Here is a 24,169-nt window from a genome sequence, read left to right on the forward strand (position 1 = left end):
GCTCGTGCCCAAATATTGCAACTTTTTTTCATTTTGTATGCGTATGGAGTCAATCCAAGTCCCCGCTAATGATGCACAGTGGGAGGACACTTCTTGCAGCGATCATCATCGATGCCTGAATGTGGCGACACCCCAGGAGCGTGCGACTGTGCGTGCTGACAGGCTGTAAAATTGTGAGCGCCCTTCCGTTTTATCCTACTTAAATGCAGCCTTCGTTTCTTATGTTTATGGCTAACAAATACCTGCTGAAAATTGAGAATAAATGGGGTTTTTCCTGTTCTTTGAGAAATCTCAAGATTTGATTTTGTTGAGTAGGCTTAAAGGCCTGCTATGGGGTGCCTGCCATAATGTGCAATCAGATAGCATGGCTTCAGAGATATTTAGATATTTTGCATTTGAACATAAAAATGGCTCAGCATTCACCACTGATTAGTACATCAGTAGTCTGATCTAAAAAAAAAAAATGAATACAACCATGTTTTTATACAAAAATGTATAAAAGACAGAATAAACCTTACAGCTAATATTAATTTTATTCAGGTTTTCACCATATGTAAATTGAACATTTTTTTACTTTGCAATTATGACAGACTTGAAGCGGAAAAGACATAATTTGAAACTGATGCTAGGGTGTCGTGTGTAATAAATAGTAGCTAGAGCGAGAAACAGCCAATAATAATAATAATAATAATAATAATTTGAAAATATAACGAAAACATATTCCATGCAAATGATCACATAGGTTGTTGACTGCTGCTGCACACGTTAATGAATAGTGTGTATAATGTGAGACTCCAATTTGCACACATCCTACCGTAATTGTCTCCTGTCTTTTGCTTGCCATAAATCATCTTTAATTATAACTGAGCAAAGGAAATACTGCGTTTCTGTTGGAGCTTCGTTAATTTTCTGTTAATTTTCTCAACTGTTTGTTGATCGGTCAGTACAATCACGGTAAATGCTTGCTAAAGCTTTTCCATCGATAAACCAGAGTGCGCCACTTCAGATTCTCAGTGGAAAACATAGGAGAGGTTTACGGTTTACATAAGCCAATCACAGTAGACTTTACAGGAACATTGAAACATCCCTGTTACCAAGACAACACGGCGCACAGCAAACTAAACTACAGGGTTTCGCTAACCGCGAGGAGCAAAGCAGGATTTTACTTGATTTATACGAAAAATAACTGTTTTGATACTAACACTGCCGTGACGTTTACCGCAGTTATGGTAAATGAACCATACTATTTTCATCTAATCTATCTAGCAGTAAATTTGTAATTTAAAATCAAATTGTGACCTAGCTAACGTTAGTCTAGTTTACTGAGTGTTGCGCGTCAGTTTACAGTTAGTTACATTTCAAGTAAGTCAATAGATTTTAAATTTATCATTAAAAATGTATCCGGGACCGAAACAGTAAACTATAGTGGTAACTCATACAGACCATATCGTTTAGCTGGCTAGCTGCTGGCTTGTTCAGTTTGGCTTGCTATTCTGATAGACATTAGTTAACGTTAACGAGTCTAACGTTACCTGCGATATGTCGGTTCTAGCGTTTGCAGCCTTTCCATTTTCAATATCACATGTAGCTGAAATTAGCTTAGCTAGTCTTCCAGTATATAGTATTTGGTAGTGTTTAAGTTTACTTAGTTGAAATTGAGAGTAGAACCAGTATTGTTTCAGGTGTGTAGCTGTCTGGCTAACGTTAATGCACACTTGGAATATTGCCAACTAACGTTCGTTGGCCAATGTCATGTTTTACTTCGTTACAGACTTCGATGAGTCAGCGGCGTAACATGACACAGAGTCAACAGCAAAGGATGATCCTAGAGAATCGGCGGCAGGAACTGAACTACGAGGATCGGGTCAAACACATCAACCAGGAGAGGCATTTGCGAGCACACGTTCAAAGTGAGGACCGACAGGAGAAGAAGAGATATATGCGAAAAATGCAAGAGGAACAACACGAGAAACACATAGAAGATTCCCTGATTCAGGTACATTCACTCAATTGACTAATGAATTATTAGAAACTGAGGCACTTAATGTGGTGTTTTTAATTTGATATGATATTTTCTGGGTTATTTTCCTTGCATTAAAATAAAATACTGTACTCTCTCTCTCCATTCAGGCAGAAAGGGAAAAAACTATGAGAAAGAAGCAGCTTGAACAAGAGGAGAGAATGGCTGAAGAACTGGCTCGCATCAATTATGAGAAGACTAAGGATGAAAAACTGAGACAACAAATTAAAGAGAACAGGTCATTTATACAACATGTTATTAAAGTGACTGGCCTTAATAAAGCAAGATCTATATGGGCATGTCAATAGGATTTTTTGGTTTTCATGAAGCTAACCCTTCCCTACCACCTTACACATATTTCGTAAGGACAGAAGCCCGCCCTCGTAGTAATTGTTCGGTTTCTTTGGTTTGTTAGCCTTGAGCTCCGTGAGTTGGAATTGAAGTTGAAGGCAGCATACCTGAACAGGGCGAGGGCGGCTCAGATTGCTGAAAAGGAGGCCTTGAAATGTGAGGCAATGGTAAGTCGTTTCAAGCATGAGTGGTGATAAGGCTGTTGGCGTTTGGAGGATGAGAACTGGGTTAAATTAGCAAAGAAGCTAAATTCGTACACTGCACCAGTGATCATGTTTAATCATGTTCACAGAATAATGAATCAAACCGTTAAATCACCAAGCTATACCTCCTGAGTGGAAGATCCCATTGAGACACCTGTGCATTGTGCGTCACCGTGCACTGTGCCTGGGGTCACTGTGCATTTTTTACAAAGTTTCTCTCACCTGCATTTCAGTCATTCCTCAGCATAAGCTCATCAGGTGTTTGATTGCAGTGTTAGACAGTGATCACTCTGATACCTCCTCAGTCATCCAAGTTGATAAGTCAATTGCTACTAAAGGATGATTGACAGCAGTGTTTCCGCACTGTTGCGTGCTGCATTCAGTTTGGATATTAGAACCGCAGACATGTGGCAGCAGCACATTTTTGTCGTTTTGTGTTATAACAGTTTTTGCCTACGCATATAATATCACATGCACAGCATGATGGAAAGCTATTCATAGTAATGGTTTGCACAGGGCTAGGCTAACTGCATGCAGCAGGTGCAGTACTTGAGCAGTGCTCCAGTGCAGTAAGTACAGCAGCTGACCTGGTAGATCCCAGAAAAAAAGGGGAGGCTAACAGGGGGAAATGTTCGTGATAAAAGTGCATTTACGATAGGAATGTAATGTCTAACATGGCCTGTATGTGTGTAATATCAGAAGGTGGAGGCAGATTTGTATAGAGAGCAGCAGAAAGACAGAGAGCGAGTCTTGGCGGAGCAGGAGAAGGTGGATCAGAAGCGCTACGAGGAGATGGTGCGCTACAACTGGGAGCTCAATCAGCAGCTGGCAGAGAAGGAGAGAGAGAGGATGGAGGCGTACAAGGAGTTCCTCAAGGAGAAGCTCATGATCGACGAAATTGTCCGAAAGATATATGAGGAAGACCAGAAGTAAGTGTGCAGGCATCATACTGGGAGAGTGTAAGCTTAAGCAGCTTCTGCGTTTGTGATCTTTGAGTTGCGCCTCTTCCCTCCATTACAAAGACCACAGTCAAAAAGCTAATGGGCCTTTTCCACAGGGAGCAGCAGCTGAGACTGGAGAAGGTAACAGCCACCCAGCGCTACATTGAGGAGTTCCAGCAGCAGCAAGCCGAGTGGAGACGGATGGAGAGGGAAAGAATGGAGGAAGAGAACAGGCGCATTATGGAGTACGCCACCTACCAGCAGCAGAGGGAGGAGGACAAAATGGCCAAAGTCAAAGGACGCGAGGAGGACAAGCAGATTTTGTATAAGATGGTGAGAAAGTATCAACAAACGATTTGAGAGACTGAGTGGGTTTATCCAGCTAAAGCTCAGACTCTTGGGTCAGAAATCCTGACCATGCCAGGGCCAGCTGTGACTGTGAGTCCTGTGGAGCAGCACGCAGTTGGCCTTGGCTGAAAGTTAGACCAGGCTACAGCTAGCAGGGTGTTCCCCACCTCCTCCATCATACAGTAGCCCCTCTGGTTGATCCAACTAAAGCGTTCGAACTGGTGGACTGCAGGGTGAAATCCCCTGTAAATCCAATTTATGGAGGATTTTACAGTGACTGTATTTAAAATTGTGATTGGAAATTGCAAATTGGGAATGTAGGAGAAAATACAGGGATAAGAAGTTGGGGAGAGGGGGAGGTAACTTTAACCCTATTTCCACTAGTAAATGCATCTATCTGAAGGTGCATTGTGTTGTGCTTAAGTAGGAGCTGATTATTCTAAAACAGTTGAAACTGTGTCCTTCAGTCCGTTTGATCTTGTGTTGACAGCTGAGTGAGAAGATGGAAGCCGAGAGGCAGAAGCGTGAAGAAATGGAGCGCGTGCGCGAAGAGCTTTCTCTGGAGGAGCAGGCGGAGGCCGTCAGGCAGAAACAAATCGTGAGTGCACATTTCCTACCTTACAGCATCATGTTGTTCAGTTTTTACAAATCTGTTTACACTACAACTGTGGATACGGCGGGTATCCAGTGTTCATAGGGCTATAAAATGCAATTAAAGCGGTGAAGTTGCTCTTGGCGAGTAACACACAGGAGAGAGGAGCTCCCAGGGACTATTCTGAGAGGACGCTTTCATTTTAAATGGCCATTATTAAAGAGTCTTTAATTATTAAGACCCTGAAGAGAACAGTTTTGCAGTTTGCACACGGGTAGATAGTAGCTTGCTTTTGACAGCCTCTGAGCAGGATGTTCCAGCACTGTTGATTTTCCACTGTAGTTTTCGGGCTAGCGCCGAGCCTAACTAGATGACCTTCAACAGGAGGAAATGGAGAAGAGAATCCGGCAGCGGATGGAGATGCAGAAGACCCACCAGGAGCAGATGGCCTTCAAAGAGATGCGGAAGCAGGCCGAGAAGGAGGAGGAGGAGACCTTCAGGCAGACGATGATGGCCAAGTTCGCCGAGGACGACCGCATCGAGCAGATGAACGCCCAGAAGAGGCGCATGAAGCAGCAGGAGCACCGGCGGGAAGTGGAGAAGCTGCTGGCGGACAGGCGGCAGCAGCTTCTGGCTGACAAGGTATGACATCACTTCCTCCCTCCTAGTATGCCTGCCAACAGGTTCTGCTCCTCACACAGCATCAGTGCGCTGCGGTAGGAGCAGCACTTTGGCGTGTCTTATTGGTTAGTGCTGCAGTGTGCGTCTTTGAGTAATCATTCCAACAAAGCAAGCTCTCATGGGTTGAACCGGCTCAATGGGCTGCTTCATGTGAAACGTCCACTGAAGTCACTGAGAAACAGGCACTTGTTTCGGCCAACAAAGGTCGCTTTATCAGCAAAGAAAATAGGTCTTGGAAAGCATGGTGTAACACGATGCTAGAAGACATTTATAAGCGATTGACCTGTTTAAATATGCATTTGTTATATTTAAATAATTTATGTTAAATAATTTCTACTTTACAAATTCTAGATAGGCGAGGTTTTTTGACAGCAGAACTCTCTGGTAAGTAGAAGAAAAAATGTGCAGATCTGAGGTGTAATTTTGATTTTTGTCTTTGAAGGAGCGCGAGGCAGAAGAGAAAGCCCTTGAACAAAAGAGGGAGGCTGTTAATCGGCAGATCATTGAGGAGGAGAGACAGAAGCTTCTTAAACATCATGCCACTAAACTACTTGGTTACCTTCCAAAGGTAAGAAAATAAAAAGTAGATAATCAAGGTCCTATTAAAGAAGAACCATTGTGGTTTATTCAAGGGTGAACCAGGGAATGAATTTTGTCAACGAGTTGTCTTAACTTTGACCTTTTATCAATTGTTTACAAAGAGTTTCCAGGTTTGAAAGTTTCAGTATTATGGCAGTGTTGAATTTTCCATTTTATGACTGTAAATTGTATGCTTGCTTCAGTGCAGAACAAAGCCATTGATTTATTCCATATTTCATAGGGTATCTTCAGAGAAGGAGATCTTGACCACTTTGATGAGGATTTTAAAAGAAATTTCCAGAGACGGGAACCAGAAGAATTTCCTGAAGATGACTGGGGAGATGTATGAAGAGTTGTTGTGTTTTTGTTTTACCACTAGATGGCAGTCTTGTCCAAGTCCACATATTGTTCTTTACTATTCATAGCACGTTTTTTTCTGGATTGTTTTGTTTATGGGAATATAGTAGAACTAAGAAGAGAGAGTATATCCGCACACTGTTTTTTCTGCTCACAAAGTGATTTAATGGTACAACGTTTCGACCTCAAAGGTCTTCGTCAGGGATGTACTCTCTCTTCTTACTATTTTTTTATCCTGCACCTGTTGGAATATTTCGGATGTGCGTGCATTCCCTCGGACTGCAAATATAGTAGAACTGACAGTGCAATCACGCTAAAGGTAGAATATTCACATTTAAATGTATAGAGTGATACAAATTTTCATCTCCTGAGTACTACATTCTTCACTGGTATGGGACAAATTTGATAGTCTGCTAGTTGCACCATTCTGAAAGTGCCTGCTGTTAAAGCCATGTTTCTAGTTGCATAGTCTCACACTGAGAATAAAGATAATAGAATAAAATATTTTTTAACGTTAAAACATGGGATTTTCTTTATTTGAATGAACAATTGAAGCAAAAAACTTATGTAATACAGTAAGGGGTATAGTCAAAGTTCTGAAAGCCATTTCCCTTCCAAAACATATCTCTATGATCAGAAATAGCAGTGACCATGTGGTACTAAATACAAGAAGGTCTCAATAATAAATTCTAAGAAGTCTCAGACAGTATTTTCCTCTTGGAGACGGTATCAGTTGTAGAGCTACTGCATTCTCATCCACTTAAAAAATACAAATATTTTCCTCAGAGTTCTTGATTGTATAACAACTTCTATGATTTTCCCCAGTCAAGAGCCTTCATAAATTCCTCTTCAGTAAAAGACAGCATCTTTGCAGCTTCAAAATGCATCTGTCCAGACCAAAAACATTGCATATGTCAATGCGATTTCATTTTTACATGGAAATCAGCATCCTGCAGAGATCCTAGTATTTTACACAGCTAATTTAATTGGTATCTTACCTTTTGTCGTTTTAAAATATCAATAAGTTTGAGCTGTTTCTTAAATCCTGATATCAGTTCTGCTTTCTGTCTCTCAAGCTTCTTGTTTTCTGCCTGCAAAGCCTCCATCTTCTGGTGATCCTGATTGGCTGAATCCTTTCAGGAAAAATACTTGTTTTAAAATAAAGTAAAACATCAATGGAATTTTTAACAACATCATCAAGAGCCAAACCCGAGTGGCATCTGGTGGAGGGTGCACTTCTTGCTTGTCCTAATGGATGTAGACATTGTTAATAGCTTTTACAGCTAGGTTTTCACAAAAACAGAATGATCACATCCCGTATTCAAATTACTGTTAGCGGAACTAGTAAAGTGCTATGAATGAAAAGCATACTGAATAATTAGTAACTAGTTGTAAACCTCACGGGAAAATGCAGTGACATGGGGATATGTGTACTGTAAACACTGTGTACTGTATGTGGTTACAGTATACAGCTGTATGGCTGCTACTGCTACTGTACATGTTAAATGCACAGGTGGAGTTAAAGGTATAGCCAGTACTGTCCTCTGCTATTGACAGAAATGCAGTTTTTCATTGGTTAATCGAAGCAAGGCATGTTTAGGACAATTCAGTCCTTCACGTCATAGCAGGCTTATTAATACATGATCTCTGAGCAATGCAGGGCACACCAAAGGTAAGGGCAGGGATCATCTGCTTTGGTCTACCTTACTACTCTGCTTTATCTTGTTCAGTTCCAGCTTGAATTTCTCTGCCTCCTCCAGAGCTCGGTTGAGCCTGACCTCTGTGGCGCTGTGGTTGGTCGTTGCCTGTTTCTGTGTTCTCTTCAAGCTCTCTATTTCCTGTACAACATAAGCAAGAAGCAGCAGCTTTATTTCTGTTTATTATTATTAAAAAAAATAAAAATAAAAAAATAAAATCACAATCAAGGGGGGGGGGGGGGCATTTCATGCGTGTGGACGTGTGGATTAAGGCCAACACAGCATCGCCTTCAATCTCAAGTGTACAAAAGTGGCAGTACATATAATTTCTACCTTACCAGACACATAGCACACACATGCATTGAGTTTATGGGTTTCTGCCTTTCTGCACTCAAATTTCTGCATTCATTTTGGAAAATGACATGACAATCTCTGCCAATATTGGGTCTATTCAGCTAACTAACACAGTACTTCATTTTTTGATACAAGTCTATGTACAACAGGTGCCATCTAATGTTGACCTTTTCAGTTCTACATCTGATTTCTGGACACTAATTGAGTGAAATATTGATATTTACATGTAGCTACTCCGCTAAATGCTTTATGTAGCAAGCTACCTGGTCACATTATTCAGTTTAGTAAGTTGATTTCAAACAGTATTCTTAAATAATGTCACTTTTCTTATAAATATCATCTATACATAGTGCAATCTGGTCAGAAACAAAATCACAGAGATGCCAGGTACAAAACCTGACCAAGATGCAAAAACACTGGATAACTTGGATCCTTTTAACTTGCTAATTTTGGTTTATTGCATCTAGACCTATCTGCAATGTCTGTACCACAAATATTTGACAACTCTGATTTCAGATGCCTTAACTGCACTCCAACCTCGGTCAACACTGGGGCATTGGTATATTGGCATTTCTCAGAATTCCAAAGATATTTCATAAAAGCCTAAGCACTGTGCTATCACCAGGTGCAGCAGGGCTTCACTTTACAGAGCCCAGCTAACCACGTTAATGTAGCTGTGCCAGGAATTCTTCTGCCGTGGGTTTCATTTCAATCTACATTAACAATCTTGTCCAGGCTTAATAATGAAGACCTTTAAGTGCAGGACATTCAAACACTTCCATATTATAAGAACGTAAGAATATGTCATGAAAAGGACAGGCAATTCAGCCCATCTACACTCATTCACCTGCAGTCTACAGACTGTCCAAGACTACTGCTGTCTTGGAGGTGGGTTATCAGAGGAGTGCATGCATTGAGCTGCACTGCAATCTGTGGGCATGAACAGGCAAGTGAGGCCATGTCACAGCTGATTATTCCTAAACAAAACGAGGGAAACATCACTGAACTGCTGAACTGAATGCTAAACTACCTCTTGTAGTTTCATTGCTTACACTTTTTGAGTTCAACCGCAGTAATCCATATCTTTTCAGTAAGTGTTTTTCTATAGTCTTCAAGCTATTTTTCACGTTAACAATGGGATATTGTTTGCGCTCACAAAACATCTAGACATTTGCAAGCATAAACTACTATTACATTGTATTAGCCAGAATGCTGGGTCTGAGTGAAGGACAGCTGACCTCAGACGCTGCTGAAATGACGAAAGGCATAGCTGCAGAATTCAGTGAGAGAATATTTAGGATGGCTGGGCTGCCTGACGCAGCCTGGCTGGGCACACTCAGATGTGGTATGGGTGCATGACAGTAGCCATGTTTTTTTAGCTCAGGTGATGTGTTTCATGCTGGCCCCTCTCTTCATGCCTACCTTTTGTAAAGCAATCACTTGATGCTGCAGCCCCTCACATTTCCTGCTGGAGTCTTCCGACAGGACTTTGTGCTTTTCTAGTTGGCTTCGCTGAATGTTGGTCATCCTTTGCAATCGGGCACGATCCTCCTCCACCTCCTTTATTTTGGCACTCAAATTGGCATTTTCATCATCCTGACTCAAACAAAAGCATTAGAGAGTAAGTAGGATGTTTTAATTGATTGACTTGAGAAAACCTTTTGTTTGTCTAAATTAGTTATCTAATGCTATGACTCTGTTTAGAACAGAAAGGTCTCATAAGGCCCATTCACATTCTGTTTCTCAGCTATTTACAGCTTTTTAACCCTCTCTTCTGTGTAACTAAATAAATCAAATATCAGATCAAATAAATATATTCTGCTTTTAACCTCCTTGATTTCCTGTTGGACCTGGTCTCCTTTACCTTCTTGTTATATTCCTGAGAGAGCCTGTTCACTTCTTCTTGCAACACTCGAAGTTTTGCCTTAAGAAAACGAATCTGAGCCTCTGCAAATATATTGACATAGACGTATGTATTATCCTCTTGCAAAATTGAGTAAAATACAGCATAATAAAAATATCTGCTAAATTGTGTTAATCTGTGGTAATAAGAAATGGGATTACAGTATTAAAGTCCAAATAACAATGGAGTTATACCAATTAAAATTAAAATTCTACAAATAAAAATTCTGGAAGAAAATTTTAAAATAAAGTGAGCAGTTAAAACACACCTGAACCCATTTCATTACCAACACTAGGCATGACATCGTCATCAATATTTTCATGTGTTCCCCCTTCTTCCAGTTTCCCCTCAATGGTGCTTATGGTCTTAGCCAAAGAAAAGTCCACAAAGTCTTCAAGAAGTGCAACATCATCTGCTGTACAGTTTTTTGCTTTTCTGAAATAAAATGGGAATGACAGTTTAATTTAGACACAGATATTTTGTTTATAACTGCAAAAATATTAGCCACTATTTGTAATAGTTGTCAGCACTCGATCCAATTGTGTCACCTTGTGGGACTACCAGCCACAGTCGGAAATGGATATCCTGATTCGATACCAGATCATGTAGCCCATCCACGTACTAGACCAGTGGCTCAACAGACTAACAGGACGAGCTCCCAACAGCCCCAAACTCCTATAATATATTATTCCTGTTGGAGCTGAAGTAGAGACATTTCCAGTGTTGCTTTATTTTTTTATCATCCCATCTCAATTTTAGACTTTTATGTGAAAATATTACATGGGTTGATTGAATGGACGGCACAACTTATCTTGAGAGACTTCAATCGCTTACTTTTCTAACATATAATATCCACAAATACAGATGAATATTACTTGTTAATTGTGGTTACTTGAGTCATACATTCAATTTTATTATGCAATTAAATGTATATTCAATTCATAATAACAGTGACAAACGCATCAACATAAACACACAATGACAAATGAAACTTACTTCGGTACCTTTTTTGTTCTGTTTCCAGAAGGAAGTGCAGTTTGGTGTGGCTTTGGTGAGGGCAGAGGCTTTGTCAACACCTTTTTGTTAGACAAGCAACAGGACATTTTATTCAGACTAAACAATCAAAATCTACTTACTTTTGCTGTACTGTGTGACATGGAGCATTTGCTCATTTTCACATATCAGTCACTTTAAAAGTTGTTCAATTGTAAAAGCTAGGAACTAGACAAACACTCACAAGGAATTCAAAGGAATTCTCAAGGTATGAGAAGAGGGAAAATTTTGAAACACTGAAAAACATTCCGACAAAGACCACTGGACAACTAAAGGAATTGCAGTTCGAAATCAGTTTAGCAAATAAGTTCCAAAACACTACTGAAACAATACTGCAAAAGCATCATATAGTTCTGGGAAATCCTTTTATAACTGAAAATGTTCTAAACAAATGCTCTATATGGTCTATAATTACAGTCTATAATTACACAGTACCTTTGCTGTGGGCTGTCTTGCTGAAGGTGCTTGTAGGTCGAGGTTCCTTAATATAAAAAGATAAGAAAATGTAAGCAGAAAGGCACACCTCTCACCAAGAATACAATTAAACATTTATTTTGTGTGCACCTATGAAACATGAAATCGAACACTAATGAAGTTCGACTGTCCTGAGGCAGATATTTATTACATTTATTCTGATGTACTCAATGATTAGATTAATTTATGTGAAGACATTAATCTGTAACTCAACAATTAATCAATCTATTTATATACAGTACATTTTATCCATAATACAGAAAAATGTCATATAATGTTCATTACATAAAGTCTTCCTTCTCATCCTCAATGCCAAGACTTAAATGGGAGGAGATCGGTCTTGATAACACTTCATTTTGTTCTCTCTGAGGGAAAAAAAACAACAGGTTTGCATATTCTACCATATGGTGGGATCTACAATGACTCCTGGTCTTAATAATGATAAAAAGGGAAAATAATAGATGGGAACATCTGGCTAAGATTTGAAATGTTTATTTTTTAACTGATTTTAAAACTTGGTTATGTAGTACTTATGTGAGCAAGGGCTGTAACAAACTGATTATTTGAATCTTTTTTTTTTTTACCTGTGTGGTCAGTGAGAGGGAAAGAGAAAAAAGATTTTGCTCACTTACCATAACCTCTTCAGCTTGTCTGACAAGTTCAGCCGTTTTTGCTTCCAGCTTTGCATTCATACGCCTAAAAAGAGAATGTTGTAGCTCTAATATAAAAGACTATAAAACTGTGATTGTGTTTATTGCTGCAGTGAAAAGTCGGTGAAACGCAGTCTAGGCATTCAGGTGAAAACCCAACATTTGGCTGAAAAGCCAAAGTTGTCTAGGATGTAGCCCTGCCATATATGGGGAAAAACCTTAGCTATACTGGTGTTAATCTAGTCCCTTTATGTAAAAGCGTCTCTCAACCTAGGCTTCTAGACTCTGACTTTTGTTCACGGTGAAAAAAAAGAAAGAAGAAACAGTAGTCTTTTGACTGAACACATTTTCCTGTCAATATATTAAAATACTAATTCACACATTTGAAAGGATCAGACAAGCAGTCCTACTTGTATTCTTCCTCTTTGGCAAGCAAATCCACTGGAAGTGAGGTCTTTTGAGAAAGTGAGGAAGGCTGATTCATGAGTCTCTGACCTTGAGGCCTCTCTGTCTTTGATGACTGGGGTTTCTTCTGCTGGAGAAACAAACAAGTTCATAGTATTCTACCTTTACTGTACCTCCCAACTTCTCTGTCTCTCTCACTCACACACAAACTCACATGCACGAAAGTATCTCATGTAAAAATAAAAGAATAAAAACAAACAAATAAAAAACCATGAAAACTACCCCCCCCCCCCCCCCCATGTCTTAATAATACCCTTAAACTTGCAATAAATAATGGTTTTAAATTCCATCACATAATCCATGGATTTTCCTAAACATAAATTATGCATTCGTTAGCTTTCTTTAACAGCAACATTTGTTTCTTTTAACATCAACATTTGTTTTTGTTTTGATTTTTATCTCCATTTCAAAATAAATTCACACAGTAGGCTAGAGGTTTTCTCTATGGACTTCCGTATAGCTACGAGCCTGCCACACGTATTCTTTAATTAGGAAACATTAGCTAGCTAATTAACATGTTCTAGAACCGGTACGTCTACACGTGCATTTGTAACGTTAGCTACTGACACAGGAAGCGACCGAACAGCAGTATTACAGACTGAAAGCTAGATATCTTATACGTAATCAGGTCAGAATTTTACAAAATATTCGTTAAAAGGCACCACTTGTAACGGACTGTGACGTTACAGATAGTACCTGAACAACGTTAGCTAACATTATTTGGCTAATTAGACGAGAGTGGACTTGAGTTGCCAATGGCACCGCAGTCCCTTTCCTTTGCCAAGCAAGAAATTGATTAGCTATTGATTTAGTAGGCCCACCTCTTCAAATGAGAAACGTCTTTTTGCCTCAGCCATTTTTCAACCGCGGTGTAGAAAGCCCTGGCACAGGCTAAGTTAGCTATACTGTTTCATAAGAGCGTCACTGTTGCCATGCAACAGTTGTTCTGCATCCAGTCATCAGTTTCACGTTTTCTCATCTCGCGACACAGTAAACTCAATACAGCTGGTAGTGGTTTTTTGAGCACTGGAAATACGTCCTGCTCAAGAAAGACTATGTAGGCCTGTTGTTATTGTCTGAAAGTCCGCACATTTACACGAATTATTTTAATTCTAAACTATTGATACATTCAGGGAAATTGGTGATTGTTTGCCAAATACCAGCTTTTCAGTATGTGGTTCACTGACGTTTACAAAAAGATTTCGCAGCATATGCACTGTGCAGATATTCACCAAAGGGACGAATGCTATTAAAGATGTATCGTATCCGATCGTATCGCTATCTGATATTCTGTCACCACTCCTCTGCATACTGCCCACTCCCATTTCTCCTTGTTGCTGTTTTTATCCTTACAGTGCGCCTGCGCCACCACTGCTGGCAGCAGCAGCACCAACATAGTCGAAGGCGTGCTAGTAGTTGCTCTCTGGGCTGCGGCGGAATTCTGAGCGAAGCGTGTTTTTCTATCGTTGTATTTATTTGTTTTTATACGCCTAAATTGTCTGATACTTATCTTGTGGCCATGGTTTGCCATCGTTTCAGCTGGTTTAACTAAGGCTAATTTTGAACTCTCAGCAAACGGGTGGGTCCGTGATGTACCACAATCGAGGAAGAACCGCTTTCTCAAGGTCCAGGTTGAGGCCTACTTGTTAAAGATCCCCCTCCTACCCTGCTGAATCTAATCGTGATGGCTGAGGATCAACAGCAACCTGGTCAGCACCCTAAGCCTAACTCGGGAATAGGGTCTTTACCGTCCCTTGTCCCTGGACTGCACGGAGGCGAGGCCAGTGCGTTGCAGCACAAAATAAAGAACTCCATTTGGTAAGAACACAATATCTAAATAATATCTAGCCAACGTTAGCTAGCAAGGATGGTTACGGTCTGAAGTTTGTAAATAGTGGTGTGCTTGCTTGGTACGTTTTAAACTGACGTTACCTACCCAGTTAATCAAAGACGCTTTAGCTAGCTAGGTAACAGGATGACAGTGTTGGGAGCTAGTAGCTGGTTAGCCAGCTAGTCTAAGTTCATTTCCCCTTAGACTATTATGACAAGTGGTTGCCAACGCTATGGAATATGATATCGACAGTACTGTAGCCAGCTAGTTTGCTAGATAACGGTAGGTTGGTAACCTCTGAATGTGAACATATTAGACGAGTCTACTCTCAAGACAGCTAGTTGAACAGCAGTCCGACTAGAGCTGTTGTTGGATTTTTTTTACTTGTTACAAGACCCTGGTGACTGTGGGCAGGTAGACGTTTGCTTTATACTGTAGCTGACGACCTAGCGTTTGCTGACTAGTATTTACTACTTGCTTCCATGGCTCAATTCAGCTGCTACTACATCGCGACTAAGCATGCAGTAACTTTAAATTAGCTACCATTTGGTAACTAGCACAGTACGTAAGTTGGATGGTATATAGCTAACTTGCTAATAGTAAATGAGCAACGTGAACAAATAACTACCGTTAATCTGTGCAGGGGAAAACTCATAAACAACTCCGCTGCTTCAATCGTGGATTGCCAAATGAAATACTTGTAGCTAGGTAGCTATGAAAACTGATGGCTTGTATTTGAAACGGGCCTCTATCGAGAGTTCTTTGCTAGCTATCACATTGCATGATGTCATGGATAAAAAAGGCAAAGTAACTTTATATGGATAATTGAATTCTGTATGGAAAGGCTGCTTGGGTAAGTAGATAGTATTAGCTATGTGTATTTGAAAACGCAGAACATCCGGGAAGCATCACGACGTGACCACTGTCTTTGTGACAAAAGATGATTTGACATTGCTTATACTGCAGCAAAATCATATCTCTGAAGTTAACATGTTAGCCAGACAATACAAATTCGTTGTATCAGTATTGCTATCAAAATGATTGTGAATCCAATCCACTGCGTCCCGCATGCCGTGCATGAATGCAGACCGTCCACGCTTATAAGAGACTGAAGCCAGCAAGTAGTGGGGAAAATGCTGACACTATTATATCACTGCCTCCACCCCTCCACTACCACCTCCCTCAATTTTCGCAGGTTTTGATGTGAATTGTAATGAACGCTACTAGCTTTTGGGTTTCGTTAAATAAGCGCTGCCAGGTAACTATCGTTCATTGGCTAGTTTCTGTTGTTAAAAATGAAATGCCTCCCGAAATGTGAAGGAGACGAAGCAAGCACGATTATGAACACGATTGTTGTTTTGACACCACGGCTCTTGCTAGTATAAACAGAGCATGGGCGTAGATTCCCTCGTATATCCGTCACCCTGTTTTCACACTCTAAAGACAGTTCGGTTGTGCAGCCGCTCGTATTTGCTAAGACCCGATAGTGCTGCCAAGAGCCCGCATACGATTGCTATATATTTACTCTCCGTTGTTTTATGTGCTATTGGGTTCCGGTATTACACTGCACAGGGCAGTGGCTTTCACAGAATTGATGTTGATTTATATGCAATGATGTCATGTACAACATTTTTAGGTTTCCCTAAGCCTAAACCTTTTTAGGCTAGTTTTCCATGGGGTCAGATTTCTATATGACGGCTGTCTTAGAGATGTCAACCAATAAGTCAAGCAGAAGCCTACGGTTTCTACCTTGAAAATATCTATCATTGTGTTCTGCAACAATGCGAAGTCTGCAATATTTCAGTACTGAAATGTTTTGTAGAGCAGTATTTTATTAGCTTTTATTAAACATAAGCATCAGCTCACCCTGTAAGGACACCACATCCCATGTATGATCATGTCAGTCATACGAATAACATCTATTTTTTTTAACAGAGAAGTGGCCTAAAAGTCAACTGCTGCTTTCTGTACTTTACCACTGAAACTGGGCTCTATATTGAGTTTATCCTGAATTCACAATTTTCATTAGATTTTTTTTTTTTTTTTTTTGAAACAAGCCATCACCATCTGATCATGATTATGCACACCTTAAACATAAAGGAGAAATTTATCCAGGTTCACTTTTTAAAATGTGCTGTCCTTTACCTGTATTTTGCTGATACAAGAAATATTCATGCTAAAATGAATAAAAAGACGTTTTTTCTCTGCAGCCTCCTGTTTAGCCTACAGTCTTCCATAATGCATTTATTCCATGGCTGCAACTATGAAAGCACCATGCATTGCAGTTTGGGAAATTAAAATGAACAGATCTTGTGTAAAAGGAAAATATCAATGACATTGCAGTGTACAGGGACTAAAAATGTTTAGCTTTTGTGTAAACTTCACCTTAAAATAGTGGCTTCATAATAATGACATGTCAACAAATCATATTCTAAAGCTGCAGTGTTTCCCCCAGAAATTGTTTTGGGGTAGGTACTTTTTGTATAGGGAGGGGAAAAGAGAGGTACTGATGAGAGGATACCCTTTTTGTTATTTACCAGCGTAATATAACCAGTTACCCAGCATTGCATTTCACAGCATATTTTAATCTGCTTTCCCCCCATGAGATTCTGACACATACCACCTAGTAGAAGCATTTTATTTATTTATTTATTTATTTATTATTAATATTATTCAATCGCATCAATTCAGGTTTTATTTCAGAGGAAATTATTAGTCCAAATGCATGTCTGTCAAGTTTTATTATCAGTATTAATGAGTTTGCCGTTTTATGCTCTGTTATAGGCGATGAAATGCAAGGTCAGTTGCCACATATGTCTCGGATTCTCATGGTGTCGTTAAAGAAATCAGACTCACTCATTTGACACAGTTAGCCTCTACCCTGTGTTTTTAATGACAGGCTATTTAATAAAGTTGTCGTCTATAAAGTCAGTATTTTAGATTGGTAGCTACAGTATCCTTTTGCTGTGAAAGCATTTAGCTGAAACAGTGTATGCAATGCTAGTCTTGCCCAAGAACCTGCAGATAGCATCAAACAAAAGCTGCGGTATTTCAGATTCTGGGGTTGTGCAACATTGTTAGGAAAACATACTTTGATACCCATTTTAGGCCTCTCATTTAATTTGATGTTCTCTGAGGACTGATATAGCCTGTGCTATCTTTTTTATTACTCGACTTTGATATTGAACGCTGTCGCTCATCAAGTGTATTAATCACAAAAAATTTGTTTTAAGTAAAAAGTTTACTTTTTTCGAAAGTTAAAAGACATTAAATTGATTAGCCTTAACGCTAACATCAGCTTGCTCTCTATCTATGTCTACTGTACTCGAAACAACATGTAATAAACACATAACCGGCTGTGGAAAATATTTAGCTTGGTGGATATTACTGCATCATCTACAGAAAGTTAATTCCTTGATATTCTGATCGCACATGTGGGACAGTATGCTGCAGGGACCACATACGCTGCTATGTTAGATACTGGCTATGTTGGATACTTCTAATGAAGTGATATCGGATATTGTTTGTAACAGTCTGTCGTTGTTGAATCGTAAATTTAATCGTAAGCCTGTTTTTTGTCTTTTATTAACGGAATGTAACAAGTATCGATTTCTGCGTTTTTTTTCCCTTAACGTTGGATTTAGGGGAGCCACACCGCCTCTCCTATTAAGTGCTACGGGAAACCCTGAGCTCTGTGATGAATAAAATGATTTTTTCAATTATTTCTTTCTATATATTGTAAGAAAATATAACAAATTACTATGTTTGTAGTAAACTTCTGGGTAAACTTCAACTTAATACGGTGGCTTCAGAATAATGATACAAATATTATTCCTTTTATTTTTTGAAAATTTGTTCAGTCATTTGAACTCTGCTGTCAGATTCCTCATGACTAAGGCTATGATTTCTGGAATCTGTAATTACACATATAGCCTGTGTACATATTTTTTTTATTGACGTTGGCCACTGAAAGCAGTAGCCTAACTACAGCTGAACCTGGTGTTCTTTTGGCCTCAGATTTATCCTCTCACTCTGCATTGGGGAAAAAATTCAGTGTGTACTTGCACGTCACATGTATTTATAAACATGTTTATAAATACATGTGTTGCATCCCATTGCACAGAGTGTTCATTTATGGTAGGGAGAGACGCTGTGAACAAATTTCACAGCCTGCCTACCTGCCCAAGATAAGCTGGCATTGAGATCATAAGGTTTTTTCATGTAATCACAGGATGCTGTTTCTTTGATGTGGTTTCCATATGGGGAAACAAAACTGTGGGGATACAGTGATGACACAAAGCCTGTTTAACTGAAAGGTAAAAACAGCTTTTTGCCAAGTTTGTGAATCTAAAGGTACAGGCCTATATATATGCTCAGAAGAGCCAGGTTATGTACCGCTATTGTTCTGCGTATACAATACTCATTCTAGAGTCTGGTGACATGATCATACAGATTGGCTATTCTTGATGGTTTCATGCCCCCCCGTTACTCTTGAACTTGAAACCTAAAATGACTGTTCTGTTCAACCCTTCCTACTTTTTAGCAGACGTGCGATTCACATAATGGTGTGAACTCATGTGAACCAAAGGGAGTCATGCCGGACTACCACTCTGTGAAAATTCTTTGTTGAAAAGTTCTCAAAATTTCAAAAAATGAAATCAAGACTTGAAAGTAATTTTCTGTGCATTCCGATGGAGACACATTAAAGTGTGTTAAAATTGCAGATCATCTTTGACGAACATATTCATGTTATGTAGAGCTCATGTCCTTTGAAGCCGAGCTGAATCCATATTTCACTAAAATGGTTGTGGTTTAGAATGGGATGAAACGAGCTGATTCTCAGACACTGAGATAATTTCATATTTTGTTATTGTTTGCTCTGCAACACACTGCCTGTCGCCTGCATGGACGTTAAGGGTCTTTGAATGTGGGTGGAAAGAGAATTTGAAATGGCTTCAAGTCCTTGAATTGCTTGCATTGGTGAGTGTTGGAACCCTCTGAATAGCACTTTCCATCTGTCTTTGGGATCTCAGAAGAGTCTGTTTTCTCGTAGTCTAAATAGTCAGCATTAATTCCTGTCATGACGTTACCATTGCTTTCACTGTTAAGGTTGTAAACAAGTCAAATTTTAAGACTTTTTCCTAAATCTCTGAATGTGTGCCAATAAAAAATCATTTAATTTTATTTAATGTTACTTTCTCCAAATTCTTGTCTTAACATCTGGTTGATACTACCGATTCCAGTGGCAGTCAGCTGGTAAGTCTACCATTTATTAATGCACGACTGCGAGGCTGTGCTTGTATTTATTAATATATTTGACTGAATGCAGTGTTAACAAATGGCTCCTTAAGTAATTGAGATTTGGTTCCAGTACTCATTGGAAACAACTAAGAGAATATCAGGCCTCTTTTCGTGAGAACATGATTTGATTTTCCAAAAATCCTGTATAACCATGGAGAGGGAGCCTTTCCATTTTTTGTATTCTTTTTTATTTTCTTTTCTCTAAGTTCGGATCCTGAAGTTGATATAGTCTACATTTCTTCAAGCTCATTGCATTCAGTATTTGAAGTGCTTGTTTTTTTCCCCTGTATTTCACCTCTGTATTTCTCTTTTCTGCTACATCATGGATTGTGCAGTTGAGTTTGTAGTGCTGTCCTATCACCGCAATGGTCTCTGTCTGTTTGGAAGACTTTGGTAGACTAGCTTACACATCCTCCAGTGTGCATGCAGCCAGGCACAGCGCTTGACCAACAGCCCTACGTGCACTGCTTCATGTGGCAGGCAACCAATCAGACGGAGGAATGGCTCTGGTGCGAGGACTATCCTGCCAACTGAGAGCCTTTCTCCTTTTTGGCCTTTTCAGAGGACCGTAGTGTGTATCGCTAAATTAAAAATAGTTTGAAGAGTTGCGGTGATAGTAAATCATTGCATTTGAGAAACGATGGCATTAAGAATTTGGCAATGCTACAATCAAAAGCAAAGAAGCAGAAACAAGCTTGCGGGTAAAAGCCAATTTGCTGTGGAAATACAAACGCTATGTAGTGGGTCTTTTTTTAACTTTGATCAGTTAAAGTCCATCTCCAGAATTTTTAAAGATAGATGAGCGCAAAAAAGGTCAAACTGCCATCTGTGGTAACACAGAGGGGTTAATTAAAAATGTGCAAAATAGTGTAATATATGTCTATAATATAATCTAGATTTTGATACCTAGTTATGTAACTGCATGTGAAATCACAAAGCTTCTGAACAAAAGTTTCCTTTCATTTCCCGGTAGTGAATTTGCAGTTTTATGTTTAATGTGTGTCCATTTGAGCTTGGTCATGTTGTTGTTACAACAGGCTTCTGTGGTTTGCCTCTTTTCCGTCTGATCTAGTTTTACTTCCGGGCCTAGAGTTCTCGCTTTGGAAGGACAATGGAAAACACTGGGGCTTCTTGATTGCATGCTTAAGTCCCTTGCTATAGTTTCTGCAGTTTAGTTCCCTTTGGTTTATGGGCCTATAGCCGCTAGTGGAAAATGGCTTTTTAAAAAACTTTTATGGGGGACTCTCTTTGAATGAGGTTAGGCTTGTTGGCTTGCTTGTGTAAATTGATTATAGATGAAAGGACAGATCAGCGAAGTGCTTAGGGTATGATTCTATGAAAGGAAATGAAATGAAACAGGGAAGGGTTGTGCTGTTTGAGGTGCAGAGAATTAATCAATGAACTGCCTATGTAGTATTTGTTTAATATGTACTGCCTAGTTCAAGTGGAGTTCTTTTTTAAAAATAACTTTGGTCTTTTTCCAGAGAAGCTAAAACGTAAAACAAAGTGCATTCAAAAGAACAGAATGTTAAAGTTTGTGTAGCTTATAAGCTGTGGCATGTATGTTGTATGCAAGATAGATTTTTCTTTTGAAATTGTGTATATTTGTAGCTGTAGTGTGTATTTGTCATGAGTAGCCTATTGCATTTTAAGCATGACCCATTCAATCAATCAAAGTGTAAGGCTTCGTAAAAACCATGTAGTGGTTTTCTCTGGATTGGCTTCATTGAGTACGATAGAAGTTTGTATTATTTTGATGATGTGCTTTTGTGCAACTCATTTTCATGTTTGATGACTGATGTCATCTCCTGAGAATCAGGCCATTTATTTTTTGACCATTTGTAAAGTGATGCTCTGGAATGGTACGCTTGTGCAGTAGGGTAACATTGTGGACCCATTTTGGTATTCCCCCCTCCAGTTTTTTCAAATGTTGGCTCTTACACTCTGGTGAGGTATCCACAGAGACAGCTAATTACATATGTGTCCAAAATTGGCATGTTTATGAGTTTATCGACTTGTTACGATATTGATCTTTTCTGGCTGCAGTAACTGAGTGCGTGATGGGCTTGGGAGTTGAGACGTCAATCAAGGTGGGGGGAGGTGCATGACAGACATTTGATAGGCTACAGTTTAGAGCTGGGACCACTTTTCAACAGAATATTTTGGAAACTGTGTTGCAAGAACACTGCATTTCAGAGGGGGGATCCTGTTGTGTAAATGTTCAGTGTCTCCTTATCCAGTTGTTCCAGTTGTGTTCAAGCTTTCGAAGTGCCAAGATGGCTTTGTTTTAAGATGGGTAACATTGACTTTATTTAGCTCTGGAAATCGATAAAAGCCTAATTCAGACAGATTGAGTAGCCTTGGACTGCAGCGGTATCAGTATTGAGGAGTCCCAGAAGGGGCCTGGGAAGACTGGTAGGGTAAAGGGTCACAGGCCATGGGGAACGTATCCTTATAGTCACTTAGAGAATCCTTGAATGTCTGTCTGTTCAGTCTTATTATTGGATCACAGCCAGTCCATTACTAATGCAGAGAATCTGATGTCTGCTCTGCGCCTTTTAATTTAGGAATTATTTTCCCTGTATCCCAAAGGGCTTCTTTAGCTCAGATTTGGTGATTGTTTGTAAGGAACTTAAAGCACTGGTAATTTCAAATGGGTACTACAGGAAAATCATATTGTTGTTTATTTGTAGTTTGTTCTCACACACATCATATTATATCGCAGTAAGGCAAATTAAGGCCAAAACAGGATTTAAGGCCAGGAATGTGAATTCTGGGATTACCTGAAAATGTATGTTTCTTGGGGGGGGTTAGGGAGTGAAGGTTGGGAAACTATTAGAAATGCCAAATTTTCCTTGCACCTCATAACAGCGACAAGTGTTTGATTGAAATGACTTCGTTTGTGATTTAAAAAGTTTTTATTTGGCATTTTCCTCCAGAGTGCACGTTTCTGGGATGTCTCCTTGCGTTGAGCAATGCAAGTCGCCGCTGCCAGAAAATAGCATGTGCTGGTGGTTCTTCATGTAGAATACCTAAGCACTTACTAGCTGCGCATAATAACAAATCATTTTTTTACAACTACAAAAAGGGGAACTAAAGTGACCAGGAGGGAGGAACAGACACAGCCAAAGAGGCAGAGAACAATGTGAAAGTATGGAGATGCCACGAAATCGCTTGGGGAAAAATCCTGTCAGAGTTGGCTGCAGTATACAGGTTTTTGTTTAATGCTATTGCCAAGTGGATGGTGTGTTTCCGCAAGAGTAACCTGATGAAAATAAGTCACAAGAGCATGCCATTCTCAATATTAATGGGCCTAATGGTTTACACTTTTGCTGTGCACAGTGTACTGCATTCAATTAGCAAAATATCAAAATTTCACCATTAAAACACACTTTTTATTCTTACTGTATTTTTCAGGAAATCCAATTTTCCCAGACTATTGTGTTTTATTCACCTTAAATGGTAACTTTCACAGAAAATGTTATATATGCATAAATATATATCTGAATAAAGCCTTACTGATTCTATAAAATAACTGCTATTTGTATGTAATAGACAAACTCTAAGTAGGCATGTTTGGGAAATGCTGAAGTATTGTTTAGATGTGCCCCTTGGAGAAAAGGCAGTAAGACACTGCAGTTTTAACGCTGGTAGAGGTTTGCTCTGCTGCAAACAAGCAACAGAAGAAAGACTGATATTTATATGTGCTGGTGTATAAGGTGGCGATGAAAGGGAGCTTCAGGAGCGGATGATCACAACACACAAGAGGCCTTGTGGGAAGAAGTGATGGATTTCTAAACGGGTAGACGAAGCAGACCGGATGCAGCAGGAACAATGGCCTTTACGTAATATCACTAAACAACGGGAAGCTCGGGAACGGGACTGGGTTGAATGAGCCAAGCGAGGAAGAAAGAACATAAACAGAAATCATCAGTGCCCCTGGTTTGAGACTATGTCCACTGCATGTTTTAATACCCTCCATGAACTGCATTCCTGTAGAGGGGTCAAGGGGCATGCCCCCCAGAAGAAATTTTTTAAAAGAACAGCTGTGCAATTATAATTTCTTGTGAATTTGATGGGGAAAATACTAAATACTACTGATCACAACATGAGATCCCCATCTTTATTATATGAAATTATTTTTCTCATCAAGCTATATTATTGGGGTGGTTATTTGGCATGTTTTATTATATTAGGGGGGGTTGTAAACCCCCCTCCCCCCCAAGCCCCCATAAATGACACCCTTAATACCATCAAAGACCAGTCAAGATGAAAAGACTTGAGCAAGGAATCGTGCGGAACAAGAATAAAGGCATTGTGTAACTTCCACACGAAATGTAGACACCTGAGCCTGACCTCTGTGTGGTGT

The 24,169-nt window shown here is 39.5% G+C and overlaps 3 protein-coding genes across 6 annotated transcripts in view; 2 read left to right on the top strand and 1 right to left on the bottom strand.

The window, feature by feature from the left end:
• The first annotated feature begins 1,075 nt into the window (after positions 1 to 1,075).
• Positions 1,076 to 6,592, top strand: mns1 (meiosis-specific nuclear structural 1). 2 transcript variants are annotated; one of them, XM_035417446.1, is made up of 10 exons: positions 1,076 to 1,229; positions 1,772 to 1,996; positions 2,131 to 2,258; positions 2,436 to 2,538; positions 3,274 to 3,503; positions 3,632 to 3,848; positions 4,354 to 4,461; positions 4,840 to 5,097; positions 5,579 to 5,704; positions 5,957 to 6,592. In XM_035417446.1, the coding sequence occupies exons 1-10, from the start codon at positions 1,227 to 1,229 to the stop codon at positions 6,062 to 6,064; spliced, it is 1,506 nt and encodes a 501-aa protein (XP_035273337.1). In that variant the 5' UTR covers positions 1,076 to 1,226; the 3' UTR covers positions 6,065 to 6,592. The 2 variants fall into 2 exon arrangements, with proteins under 2 accessions (XP_035273337.1, XP_035273338.1); XM_035417447.1 differs by lacking the exon at positions 1,076 to 1,229 and adding an exon at positions 1,263 to 1,362.
• tex9 (testis expressed 9) lies at positions 6,577 to 13,943 on the bottom strand. Of its 2 annotated transcripts, none has more exons than XM_035417449.1 (12): positions 13,490 to 13,943; positions 12,614 to 12,735; positions 12,186 to 12,249; positions 11,839 to 11,918; positions 11,515 to 11,560; positions 11,023 to 11,102; positions 10,295 to 10,461; positions 9,988 to 10,070; positions 9,546 to 9,719; positions 7,776 to 7,910; positions 7,071 to 7,205; positions 6,577 to 6,959 (listed from the first exon to the last, which is right to left on the bottom strand). In XM_035417449.1, the coding sequence occupies exons 1-12, from the start codon at positions 13,523 to 13,525 to the stop codon at positions 6,882 to 6,884; spliced, it is 1,200 nt and encodes a 399-aa protein (XP_035273340.1). In that variant the 5' UTR covers positions 13,526 to 13,943; the 3' UTR covers positions 6,577 to 6,881. The 2 variants fall into 2 exon arrangements, with proteins under 2 accessions (XP_035273340.1, XP_035273339.1); XM_035417448.1 differs by having other exon boundaries at positions 12,614 to 12,738.
• Positions 13,944 to 14,027: 84 nt separating this feature from the next.
• LOC118227231 (DNA-binding protein RFX7-like) overlaps positions 14,028 to 24,169 on the top strand; it is a 42,743-nt gene continuing 32,601 nt past the window's right edge. For both annotated transcript variants that reach the window (XM_035417444.1, XM_035417445.1), the window contains exon 1: positions 14,028 to 14,486. In XM_035417444.1, coding sequence (XP_035273335.1) covers positions 14,353 to 14,486 — 134 coding nt within the window. In that variant the 5' untranslated portion in view covers positions 14,028 to 14,352. The remainder of the gene's footprint in view (positions 14,487 to 24,169) is intronic.

The sequence above is a fragment of the Anguilla anguilla genome, chromosome 5 (assembly GCF_013347855.1).
Source record: "Anguilla anguilla isolate fAngAng1 chromosome 5, fAngAng1.pri, whole genome shotgun sequence".
Taxonomy (NCBI): Eukaryota; Metazoa; Chordata; class Actinopteri; order Anguilliformes; family Anguillidae; genus Anguilla; species Anguilla anguilla.

Excerpts from the sequence above, each read along its gene's own strand:
- tex9 (XM_035417448.1), bottom strand. The coding sequence starts at position 13,525 with ATGGCTGAGGCAAAAAGACGTTTCTCATTTGAAGAG. Across the intron at positions 11,103-11,514 it reads CAAGACAGCCCACAGCAAAG|GTGTTGACAAAGCCTCTGCC; the intron begins GTACTGTGTAAT and ends TCTAACAAAAAG. Across the intron at positions 7,911-9,545 it reads AAGTGATTGCTTTACAAAAG|GAAATAGAGAGCTTGAAGAG; the intron begins GTAGGCATGAAG and ends TATGTTGTACAG.
- mns1 (XM_035417446.1), top strand. Across the intron at positions 1,997-2,130 it reads TAGAAGATTCCCTGATTCAG|GCAGAAAGGGAAAAAACTAT; the intron begins GTACATTCACTC and ends CTCTCCATTCAG. Across the intron at positions 2,539-3,273 it reads CCTTGAAATGTGAGGCAATG|AAGGTGGAGGCAGATTTGTA; the intron begins GTAAGTCGTTTC and ends GTGTAATATCAG.